This window comes from Gnatocerus cornutus, chromosome 7 (assembly GCF_029298725.1).
Source record: "Gnatocerus cornutus isolate USDA-ARS CGAHR chromosome 7, icGnaCorn1.1, whole genome shotgun sequence".
NCBI classification, from domain to species: domain Eukaryota; kingdom Metazoa; phylum Arthropoda; class Insecta; order Coleoptera; family Tenebrionidae; genus Gnatocerus; species Gnatocerus cornutus.
This window is the reverse complement of record NC_142239.1, coordinates 9,118,692-9,131,096: the sequence shown is the minus strand read 5'-3', so window position 1 is coordinate 9,131,096 and position 12,405 is coordinate 9,118,692. Positions and strand designations below refer to the sequence as shown.

Below are 12,405 nucleotides of genomic sequence, written 5' to 3'. Positions count from 1 at the left end.
CTGAATAAAACAAGTTAAACCACATTTGGTCTGGTGTATTTTATTTCTTTGTGTTGGTACGCTCTTCCCAAAAGACGATGCACTGCTTTGTATCCAATGAACATCCGCCTTCACAACACAACGTAGGTCCTAACCGTTTCAGACGATCACGATTTTCGGCCATTTTATTTATTTTAAAGTTCGCGGTTCTCGAGTTTGGCGGTTCATTTGAATTTTGGCGGAGTTGGGTTACAGATCATTACAGTGTAAATCAGGCTTTCAATTCTTTAGGGACAAATATAGGGGAAAGTTGAATATAGCGACTTTTGAGGTTAACACGTTGTCAAAGTTGAGTGTATTAATCAATGACTAATTAAAAATGTGTGCTGCTAAAGAAAGATTTTGGTAGAGATTTAATAAGTTTTGGCAATGTTGTGCAAGACGATTAGCTTTTACGCATGCCACAGTTACGTCAAGGTCAAACGCTTTTGCTGCTAATTGTTACTGATAAAAATCGCTAGGGGCTGTTGCCAACTTAATTTTTTAATGAGTGGACCGAGAGTAATGAGCTCTGGTATATTTTAGTGGCAAAATTGACTAGTATTTGGTAAATAAATTTAATTTTTTATATTTGACGTGATGCTGAATGTTTTGGATAAATTTACACTTTAAAATGTGTATTTATTTTTAACAGTGAAGTAGTTTAACTAACGTTAAATTAAGCCCCACGTATTCAGTTTAAATTTCTTTAAAATTCGTTTACAAAATAAAAAGATTAGCTGATTTAGATTAAATTTTCTTTTTCCTCATTTATTTGTTAGTACAGAACTACTATTAATTCATTTTGTGTTTCTCTAGTAGGTTATGCTCGTTTATCAAATTGGGTCATAGTATCGACATAAGATTGGCAATTTTGCAAGAATTAATTTACGAAAACTTCGACCTCTTTTTGAATTCGCAAAGAAAAGCTCGAAATGTACAAAACCAAAACCATTTTTATCAAGATTCAACGGCTGAATTGCAAGAAAACAGCAGAAATCAGCACGAAATCATCAAAATTCGTTGAGAAATCCGCTTATTTCGACGCAAAACGACGATTTCTCGCCGATTTTCGCCGTTTTCAGGGTTGCATTTGTAAAGAAGAGCTCGAAATCTACAAAAGCACCAATTTTTATCAAGATTTAACGGCAGAATTGCAAGAAAACAGCAGAAGTCTGCACGAAATCATCAAAATTCTTAGAGAAATCCGCTTATTTCGATGCAAGACGACGATTTCTCGCTGATTTTCGCCGTTTTCTGGCTTGAATTCGCAAAGAAGAGCTCTAAATCCACAAAATCACCAATTTTTATCAAGATTCAACGGTTGAATGCAAGAAAACAACCGAAATCTGCACGAAATCATCAAAATTATTAGTGAAATTCGCTTATTTCGATGCAAAACGACGATTTCTCGCTGATTTTCGCCGTTTTCTGGCTTGAATTCGCAAAGAAAACCTCGAAATCTACAAAACCACCAATTTTTATCAAGATTCAACGGCTGAATTGCAAGAAAACAGCAAAATCTCGACGAAACTATCAAATTTCTTAGAGAAATCCGCTTATTTCGACGCAAAACGACGATTTCTTGCTAATTTTCGCAGTTTTCTGGCTTGAATTCGCAAAGAAGAGCTCGAAATCTACAAAACCACCTATTTTTATCAAGATTCAACGGCTGAATGCAAGAAAACAACAGAAATCTGCACGAAATCATCAAAATTCTTAGTGAAATTCGCTTATTTCGATGCAAAACGACGATTTCTCGCTAATTTTCGCCGCTTTCTGGCTTGAATTCGCAAAGAAAAGCTCGAAATCTACAAAACCACCAATTTTTATCAAGATTCAACGGCTGAATTGAAAGAAAACAGCAGAAATCTGCACGAAATCATCAAAATTCTTAGAGAAATCCGCTTATTTCGATGCAAAACGACGATTTCTCACTGATTTTCGCCGTTTTCTGACTTGAATTCGCAAAGAAGAGCTCGAAATCCACAAAATCACCTATTTTTATCAAGATTCAACGGCTGAATGCAAGAAAACAACAGAAATCTGCACGAAATCATCAAAATTCTTAGTGAAATTCGCTTATTTCGATGCAAAACGACGATTTCTCGCTAATTTTCGCCGCTTTCTGGCTTGAATTCGCAAAGAAAAGCTCGAAATCTACAAAACCACCAATTTTTATCAAGATTCAACGGCTGAATTGGAAGAAAACAGCAGAAATCTGCACGAAATCATCAAAATTCTTAGAGAAATCCGCTTATTTCGATGCAAAACGACGATTTCTCACTGATTTTCGCCGTTTTCTGACTTGAATTCGCAAAGAAGAGCTCGAAATCCACAAAATCACCTATTTTTATCAAGATTCAACGGCTGAATTGTAAGAAAACATCAGAAATCTGCACAAAATAATCAAATTTTTTAGAGAAATTCGCTTATTTCGATAGTCATAGTATATCGACATTAGATTAGCAATTTTGCAAGAATTAATTTACGAACACTTCAACCTCTTTTTGAAGAATTCTTATCTAAGGAGTACTTACCTACATATAAAAATTACAAACATTACAATATAAATCAATAATTGAGAAATTTGTAAATATGACTACTATAAAAGCGAGAAAATGTCGGAAAAATAATAGTTTCAACAGTGGTTCTATTATGGAAGGTTTCAATATTATAGTACTTTTAATTTGTTTAGTGCCAGGTTTTCAATCTGGGGTAGTAGATATACAATGGTCTTCAGATGGTTCCTCGGAATACCCTGAATCAAGCAGCGAGAGTTGGACATCTTCAGATAGTACCTCTGAAGATCCTAGATCCAGCACTGGCAGTTGGACATCTTCAGATAGTACCTCTAAAGATCCTAGATCTAGCACTGGAAGTCGGACACCTTCAGGTAGTACCTCTACTAAATCAAGCTCTAGTACTTCTACCTGGACATCTACTGCAACTCCCTGTGCACCCATCACAAGTACCTGGTCGAGCTGTAGTTGTCAAGAACCACCACCTCCTAAAGAAAAAATTATTTGTAGAAATCCCGGCAATATTTTCGGCAAAGATATTGACAATTACGGCGATTTATTATGCTCAAACGACCAGGACATCCCAAAAAATGAAACTCTACTGATAAGAGACACAATTGTCAATTATGATGATGAAATGGACTTATTTTACGAAAATGCGTTTCGAGATTCTACTGTCACTAGAGTGAATGTCATAAATGTTGGAAGAGAGCACGCTTTTACCAAGTCTGTTGAAATAATAAATGAGGGTGGCAGAGAAAGTAGCGTTGTGGTTAAGATCACAGTGGGCGATAAAGAGGAGGTTAGATTGTTTGTAGAAATTTATGGAGAGGAAGATTAGTAATTAAGTAATGTGTGTCTATTTGTAACAATAAAGTAATGTATTTCATTTCTAATTGCATAATTACACGTGTTAAGTATGTTAAATACTATTTTTTTGTATTCTTTTAATAAAAGTTGATTTATTTTCATTAAAAACTTGTACCCTTGCTGAGACAAGCACAATTTTTTTAATGTAAAGCGGGCTACAGAACTGTCATTTAACATGACAATGTCAAATTTTGAAAAAGTGCCACAAGTCACAATCTACGTTCTAAAAGTCTAAATGCTTTCGTCAAAAACTTAAAATGCCGATTTCTCAACTTGGATTTTCCATAATTTGTTTCTTTCTTTTAATTTTTCTCTCTCAATTTCCATTTTTTTTCTTGTCATTTTTTAATTTCCAACGTTCTATCTTTATTTCCTCTAAAATGGCGATTGCAAAAAGTATTTCTAGGTTCAGACTGGTGCCAACCAAGCATAAATAACAAAAATATTGGGTCAACAGAACAAAGGCTTGGTTTACTACTTTCCCATAGATATTTGAAAGCTTTGCAAATGTTTGACCCAATCTCTGTTATAATAATAATAATAATAATAATAATAATAATACATTTATCCCAACAGACACAAAATTCACAGAGGAAAATACAATAAAAACACAATACATTAAAATAAAAAAGCTTAACAAAAAACATAAACATGTACGTGTACATACATACAACTCATTATTCGTTATAAAATTCCAGCAACTTTACTTTAATTACTTTAATAAGTGAATTTTGGAAATTATCTAAAAAGTGAGTCCAACCACGTTCCTTCCACTGTCCAGACAATTTTCATTCCGCTTATTTCGATGCAAAACGATGATTTCTCGCTGATTTTCGCCGTTTTCTGGCTTGAATTCGCAAAGAAGAGCTCGAAATCTACAAAACTACGAATTTTGATCAAGATTCAACGGCTGAATTGCAAGAAAACAGCAAAAATCTGCAAGAAATCATCAAAATTCTTAGTGAAATCCGCTTATTTCGATGCAAAACGACAATTTCTCGCTAATTTTCACTATTTTCTGGCTTGATTTTGCAAAGAAGAGCTTAAAATCTATAAAACCACGAATTTTTATCAAGATTCAAGGGTTGAATTGCAAGAAAACAGCAGAAATCTGCGCGAAATCATCAAAATTCTTAGAGAAATCCGCTTATTTTGATGCAAAATATTCAATAAAAATGATTAGGTAAACAGGGTTCGCCAACACTTATTTATGTCCACTCCCAAAATCGTCTTTAATTTCAAAGATAAAAATTTGCAATTTTGCGTACACTTAATGGTTGATCAAACTCCATAATCTGACGCAAAAATTTGGTTTTTTGTCACGGTTTGTTTGGCGTCGCAACGCCTAAGAAGTATAATTTTTAGAAAATTTTGGGTTTTTGCAGAAATACTCGCAAATTTACATTTTTTTCAACATAACTGAGTTTTTATTTATGTAATACAAATTGTGTCTATAATTTCAGAAAGAAAAGCTCTTTTATTATGTGAGTTTTCAAAATTATGACGGCGTTTACACCAAATTTTCACAAATCACTTCATTCGCTCGTTTGAAAGTTAATTTTGATTAAGTTGAGCATGTTGCACTTTTTGAACCACGAATCATTAATTAACATTGACAAAACGACAATTTCACCAAGGCAGGCTTTTGTTGCAATCTAAAGCGAACCAAAGGATAGATGGCATTTGTGACACAGGATGTTGACAGTTGAGCGTAAACGTAGATCCCAATTTTAACGAAATGAATTTGGAAACCAACATGATAAAAACAGCATTTTTTCCTTAAATTTTAAACACAATTGGCATAAAATCTAAAATGACAAATGAGATAGTTTTAATACATTTATGCTGAAAAAAAAAATTGGCGATTGGTTCCACAAACCCTCATAAATAACCGCAAATTATATTTTTTTATTATACCTGCATCATAATCCTAAATTAAAACACGCAAAAGCGCGCAAAAAAGGGTCATTAAAACACTTAAGCTTTAAAGTTGTCTAGGTAACAAGAAATTGTGAAATGTCAGGACCACTTTTTTATTTATAATATAAATAAACATGAAAATTACAATTACTATTGTTTGAAATTTCAAAGCCCGCCGCTTCAAGCTGGTTATTGTTGTTTGTGGCTTCTAATTAATAACTAGTAGAAGCTTTTTCATTTTCATTCTTCAGTTGGACGTCCATAGCTCTTGTTGAAGTTGATTTAGCAAGCGATGTGTTCAGAACACCAGCAATAGGTTTGGAAACAACTATTTTGTTTAAAGTGGATTCTTCAATATAGCCACTAGCCACACTCGAAGATTTCCATCCCTCCTGACGTTTCAACTCATCGATGCTCAACCCACTGTTTGCCATAATCGTATGAAGTTCGTCGGAAAGCACGACCAGTGTATTTCTCAGCGTCGGATAGATTCAGAATTAATCGCAGTTCTGCATGTTCTGCTAGCCTTTGAATATCTTCACTCATTTTCTGAACGGATTTTTACAAACGTGAAAAAATGTGGTTAACAACGTAAACAAGCAATTGCTAACCGTCTCTTCAAAAACGATTCACAAACCACCTTTGATAATTTTATTGTGTAAATTCACATTTTTTCAATAGACCAGTGTCGAAGCCTTCAAAAAAGGTAAAAAGTGCAAAAAAATCGTAGTAGAATGAAACCTATTGGAAAAAGTTGAGAATATTACAAAAATGAAAGGAAAAATAAATTACGGTCGATTCGAGGTCGGGAAGTGGGAGAGGGTGCGTTTTTAAGGGTTAAGATCGGTTTATCTCGATTTCCGGCAAAACTGCAAGTCTTATGGAAAAAAGGTAAATGGCAAAGTTGTAGGTAATAAAAAGATCTACAACTCTTGTATTTACACTTTTTTCTCATAACCTCAAAATTCACATGAAAACCTTAAAAAACCATATTTTTGGTTTTTTATTTTTATCTTTTACAAATTTATTTTTATGAAATTTGGTGAGAACTTACCTTTGTATATACCAAATACACAAGAATTTTTTGGATTTGAAAAATTCATTTTTTCTCCTTATTTTTATTAAATACCGAAAAAGCACCCTAATTTTCAATCGAAAATTCACGCGTCAAAATATCAGCTTTTTTAAAAAAGTTGGTGGGCATTTTATTCGTTGAAATCTCTACTTTCTGATAGTGTAATAAAAAATATACGTCACTATGAAAAATATTTTTAAAAAATTTAAAAAACGAAAAAAACTCGAATCGAAAAATTATTTTTTCATCATTATGTACAATTTTGAGCTGTTTATTAATATTAACACTGTAATTACTCATTTAGCGTATGATTCTAAGTTACATTGATTAACAAAAAAAAAATTCAATCAAAAGATACTATTATAATTAACAAACAACTAAGTTAATAATGTGTATATTTGATAAAACATCTACAATTTGATTGCTCTGGCATTTAAATTAACAGAGTTGCAGTTTTAACATATTTTTTCCAAAAGTTTATAGTTTATTCCCAAAATAAAAAAATCCAAAATTTGACATTTTTGATCTGTAATAGCATTTTTTTTCGCAGTTAATTGTATATTAATTACTGTACGTCTAAATTAGTAATCTCCTCAATTTTCATGTTTGTTAAAAATACAGCCCTTAATACATATATAATTTAAACAGTTAACGGTTTAATAAAAAAAATTAAATTTGCCAAAATTGGTACGTTTTGCTGTAGAATTTTGAAATTTAGCAGACTTAGTAATTAAGTTCAAAGAAGTAATTTTGCCAAATTTGATTGCTTTGGCATTAAAATTGTTAGAGATGCAGCCCTTATTAGACAATTCTTTCAGATTTCGGTTCAATCAAAAAATTAAATTTTCCAAAATTAGTACCGTTTGCTGTATAATTTTGAAATTTGGCATATTTAGTAATTAAATCTGAAATAATAGCCTTGCTAAATTTCATTGTTTTGTCATTAAAATAGACCCATATATTTTTTCCAAAAGTTTTTGGTTTTTTTTTTCAAAATAAAAAATTCCAAAATTTGACTTTCTTGGTTTGTATTTTTGCAGTTTAGCACAGTTAATAAATAAGTCTAAATTAGTAACTTCCTCAAATTTTATTGTTTGGCGTTAAAACTGACCGAGATAAAACCCCTAATAAATAATTTTTACAGTTTTTGGTCCATTCAAAAAAATTATAAAAAAATTTCAAATTCAGTATCTTTTGCTGCATAACTTTAAAGTTTCGTATGGTTAATAACTAAATCCAAATTAGTAACTTTGCCAAATTTGATTGCTTTGGCATTAAAATTGTTAGAGTTACAAGCATTAACAAATTTTTTCAAAAATTTCTAGTTCCATCATCAATTTAAAAAATTTCGAAATGTGTTTCTTTTGATCGATAATTTTGTAATTTGGCACAATTAATAAATAAGTTTAGATTAAAAACCTCCCAAAATTTCATTGCTAGAACTGGAAAACGGCGAAGGAATACCATCAAAGAGACAGAAATTATTGAACTAAAAAATATTCCGAAGAACATTTATATAGTATGAGATTTTTTTTATGAGAAAAATATAATAAAACTGTAATAAACCAGCTTTTTTACTGAAAAAAAAAATAATATCCTCATTTTTTAGATAAAATTCCCTTTAAATCCTATCTTGAATATTTTTAACAACCATTTTCCCATGTTTTATTTTGCAATCTTAATGTTTGATGGATTGAAAATTTTTTTGTTTATCAACGTAACATGGAATCATACGCTAAATAAGTAATTACAGTGTTAATATTAATAAATAGCACAAAATTGTACATAATGATAGAAAAATAATTTTTCGATTCGAGTTTTTTTCGGTTTTTAAATTTTTTGAAAATATTTTCCATAGTGACGTATATTTTTTATTACACTATCAGAAAGTAGAGATTTCAACGAATAAAATGCCCACCAACTTTTTTAAAAAGCTGATATTTTGACGCGTGAATTTTCGATTGAAAATTAGGGTGCTTTTTCGGTATTAAATAAAAATAAGGAGAAAAAATGAATTTTTCAAGTCAAAAAAATTCTTGTGTATTTGGTATATACAAAGGTAAGTTCTCACCAAATTTCATAAAAAAATGTAAAAGATAAAAATAAAAAACCAAAAACGTGGTTTTTTGAGTTTTTCATGTGAATTTTGAGGTTATGAGTAAAAAGTGTAAATACAAAAGTTGTAGATCTTTTTATTACCTACAACTTTGCCATTTAACTTTTTTCCATGAGATTTGTAGTTTTGCCGGAAATCGAGATAAACCGATTTTAACCCTTAAAAACCCACCCTCTCCCACTTCCCGATCTCGAATCGACCGTAATTTATTTTTGCTTTCATTTTTGTAATATTCTCAACATTTTCCAATAGGTTTAATTCTACTACGATTTTTTTTGGTTTCAAAAATTATCGACCCTGGTCTACAACGCTCCTAAAGGATTGTAAATGGATAGGTATAATAAAAAATAGCGTATAACACTCGTTTTATAACGTAATTATAATATACTATTTTCTCCAAACGTGTCAAAAAGTCACTATTTTTTAGTCGTTTTTAGGGAGTAAAGTAGGCATTTTTCTTATAAGTAATGAAAAGTGCTCGTTGACATGGAAACACTTTTGCTGCATAGGCACGATCTCAACTTTGAAACTCTTTAAAACCAATATTTTTCACAGTAAATGTCATCAATGACAACAACATGCATAGCCATCCGTGTTTATAATTCAATTTGCATTCACTCATTGACGGCCGTTTTGAGAAAAAATAGTATTTGTTATTTGGCAGAAAAGTGGCTTTGCTGTCTCGTAATTTTGCATACGCTTCGTCTTGCAACTGCAATTTAATTGCTCGACAAAAGTACCACTTTTCTGCCGTATAACAAAATCTACTATTAATCAAATCTTTTATTCTACTACATTTTCTCTGTTTTGCCTATCTTATGTATATTTCATGTTCTATTGCATTTTCAGTGTTCCCATTCATTGGCTCAAGCCAATCATCTTCTGCCGCTGATTTGACAAGAATTGACAGTTCATACAAACAACACAAAATATCCAGTCATTTAGTGCGCATGTAGAGATAGACAGAAGATATCGTTGTTTTTCTCTTTGTTACTAATAACCGTACCCTATAAAACAGAAATTTTGATCTAGTGACCATAAAAGTGGCGACAGAGTTACCAACACAACTAATACACTAGACTAAACAACAGATAAAGTGCAGCTCATTCATTACTATTAGTCTACTGTGTAAATTTTCGAGAATTTTTGGGTGTAAATCAAGCTTTCAATTCTTTAGGGAGAAACGTAGGGGAAAATTGAGGTTAACACGTTGTCAAAGTTGAGTGTATTAATCAATAATTAAAAATGTGTTGCAAATGGAAGATTTCAATAGTGATTTAACAAGTTTTATCAGTGTTGTGCAAGACGATTAACTTGTACGCATGCCACAGTTGCGTCAAGGTTAAACGCTTTTGCTACCAATTGATAGCGATAAAAATCCCTAGGGGCTGTTGCCAACTTAACGTTTTAATGAGTGGACCGAAAGTAATGAGCTCTCGTATACTTTTAGCCCCTATAAATGCGATGATCTGTTTACCTCCATTATAACAGACCAAGGAGTTTGTTACACCTTCAACATGTTAGACCGCAGCGCCATTTTCGAAAACAACATGTCAGACCGACTCGACATTATATCTTCAACTGTCTTTAAAGATTCCAGTTTAAGAACTACTTATCTTCTCCTAACATTGACTTACCCTCGGCAAGCCCTTTTTTCCGGGGTACCAAGCGGTTTGAGTTTCAACATTCTCACCCCCGAAGTACATCTAGATTTTGCTTGCGGTGGTACTTCGCTTCAGGGGTACAAAGTTACATTGCATTCTCCTATGAGGGTGCCGAGACCGAGCCAACAGTACTTCAGAGTACCATTGGATCAGAGCGTCGTGGGGGCGGTACAACCTGTGATGATCAGTACCTCTGATAGGGTGAAAATGTACAATCCGAGACGGAGGGGGTGTTTTTTTTCTTCCGAACGTACTTTAAGATTTAGAGTGCTTTAAATTGACTAAGTACACTTTGAAGAGCTGCGGATGTGTCAACTTTTACATGCCAAGTAAGGTAAAGAGAAAGTGGCGGTACTATAATGAGAGGTTTTGTAGGAGAGAACGGTACTAAAATTTGTGGAACTGGAAGAATTGAATGTATGAAGGATGCTGAAGGTGAGTTACAACAAATTGGGAAGATTCTAATTAAAAAAACTAGATTTCATGCAAGTTAAAGATCTCTTCGAAAAAATCTCAGAAAAGAAAACCTCTAAAGACGACTGTAACTGTTTACCTATTTGCACCGACATCACCTATGATGTAGAAACCTCTCAAACTGACTGGAACTGGAAAAGAGTTTACTCAGCCCATGGACTCTCCATCCCCAATGAGTACGTCCAATGGTTTTTCTTCAGGCTTTGAACTTAACATTTCAGCACGCATTTGTCTTCTCTGACTATTTTCTTCAAGAGTGATAGCTGTTACGTCCGAACGAAACGAGCTGTATGGTCCCATCGATTTTTTGGCCAACTTTGGAGGCATTCTGGGGCTTTTCACTGGATTTTCCGTCCTCTCATTTATGGAAATTTTGTACTTTTTGTCTGTTAGATTGATTTGTAACGGTCGATTGCATGGAAATTGGGCTGGACTTGAGACCGAATTTTAAAACTTTTGATGTATGCACTAAAAACTTCACATTTATAAACTCACTCTGTAGTCCGATTAGCACCTTGCTAGTGTGTCAAATAATTGGTAGATGTTAAGGAATGACAGACATTCACAAAGTAACAGCCAACTAGATAAATAATTTAGAGGGATCTCTGTCAATTTTGAAATTAAAAAAAAAAAATTGCTAATGTATTCACAATTACTTGTTTGCGTGGTTGTTAAACGTTTGGTCGAAGAAAATCGCCACGAATTTCCATACTTTAAATCGATATCTATTTCTACTTTAAACTATTTCTCTTAGTGTAAAGTGTGTCGTTAAGACATGAGCACCTTTAGTTGTGCAAACTAGGTAACAAAATGTACTCCAATCATCTTACATCCAGAAGGTCAAAAACTTGTACTAAAAGTGGTACGATTGAAAGGTGAGCACTTAATTAAAAGTGATTATAATGTGCTGCTAATTTTTATCCTAGAAATGTTTGGATTTTCCTGCTTTTGGTGTCAGCAACTCCTTTTATTTACATCTTCTTTGTCCAACTTTTTGTGGTGGAAAACTCATCTTATCCAGAAATAAACTCCGTAAAATTCGAGAAGCTAATGTTTATCCTAGATGAAGCTGATTTGGAAGTATTTACCATGAAGTTGGTCACTATTTGTAAGTTTGCATCTTACAAATCATGTGAATTTCAGTTTATGTCTGTTAGTGAGTAAGTTTTATGTCAAATTTTATAACACTGCCTAATAATTTTTTTTTTTCAGAAAACCCAAAAAACTTGAAGATTCTTTACAATTAAAAGTAGATACCAACTGATTGTATTAATACGCTTGTGAAATAAGTTTGTAAAATTAAACATTTTGAGTTCACCGAGATTTTCCATATTCCAAACATTGTTTGTTTGCGCGCCAAATTTTAAATGCAACTTTGTGATTGGTTATTCAGCAATCAGATATACTACTAATTCCTGCGACTTTTGTAGCATGTCAAATTATTACCAAATTGTGGAAGCAAAAGCAAAATTTTTGTTCATTTTTGGTTCATTTTTGGATTTCCACAGAGTGTTTTAAAATAACATTAATATTAAAAATAAAATATTGAGTATCTGCAGACGCTCATAGTTGACAAAGCTTTAGAACTTGACGCAAAAATTTGTTTTTATCACCGACAGTTTTGGCGTCGCGACGCCTCAAAAATGCAATGTTTAGCTAATTGTAAGGGGTTGGAAAATTAACCATTAATTTTTTTTTTCCATATAAATGTGGTAAAAATATCCCGTGACAAAAAACAAAATTTTT

At 32.5% G+C, this 12,405-nt stretch overlaps 1 protein-coding gene and 1 pseudogene across 1 annotated transcript; both read left to right on the top strand.

Annotated features, from left to right (window-relative positions):
* The first annotated feature begins 2,616 nt into the window (after positions 1–2,616).
* On the top strand, positions 2,617–11,110 carry LOC148170742 (pickpocket protein 28-like; annotated as a pseudogene).
* A 266-nt stretch (positions 11,111–11,376) lies between these two features.
* LOC148170741 (uncharacterized) lies at positions 11,377–11,930 on the top strand. Its single transcript, XM_088042473.1, has 3 exons — positions 11,377–11,534; positions 11,586–11,819; positions 11,872–11,930. Exons 1-3 carry the CDS (start codon positions 11,470–11,472, stop codon positions 11,921–11,923), a joined length of 351 nt encoding a protein of 116 aa, XP_087898599.1. The 5' UTR covers positions 11,377–11,469; the 3' UTR covers positions 11,924–11,930.
* The last annotated feature ends 475 nt before the right edge of the window (positions 11,931–12,405 follow it).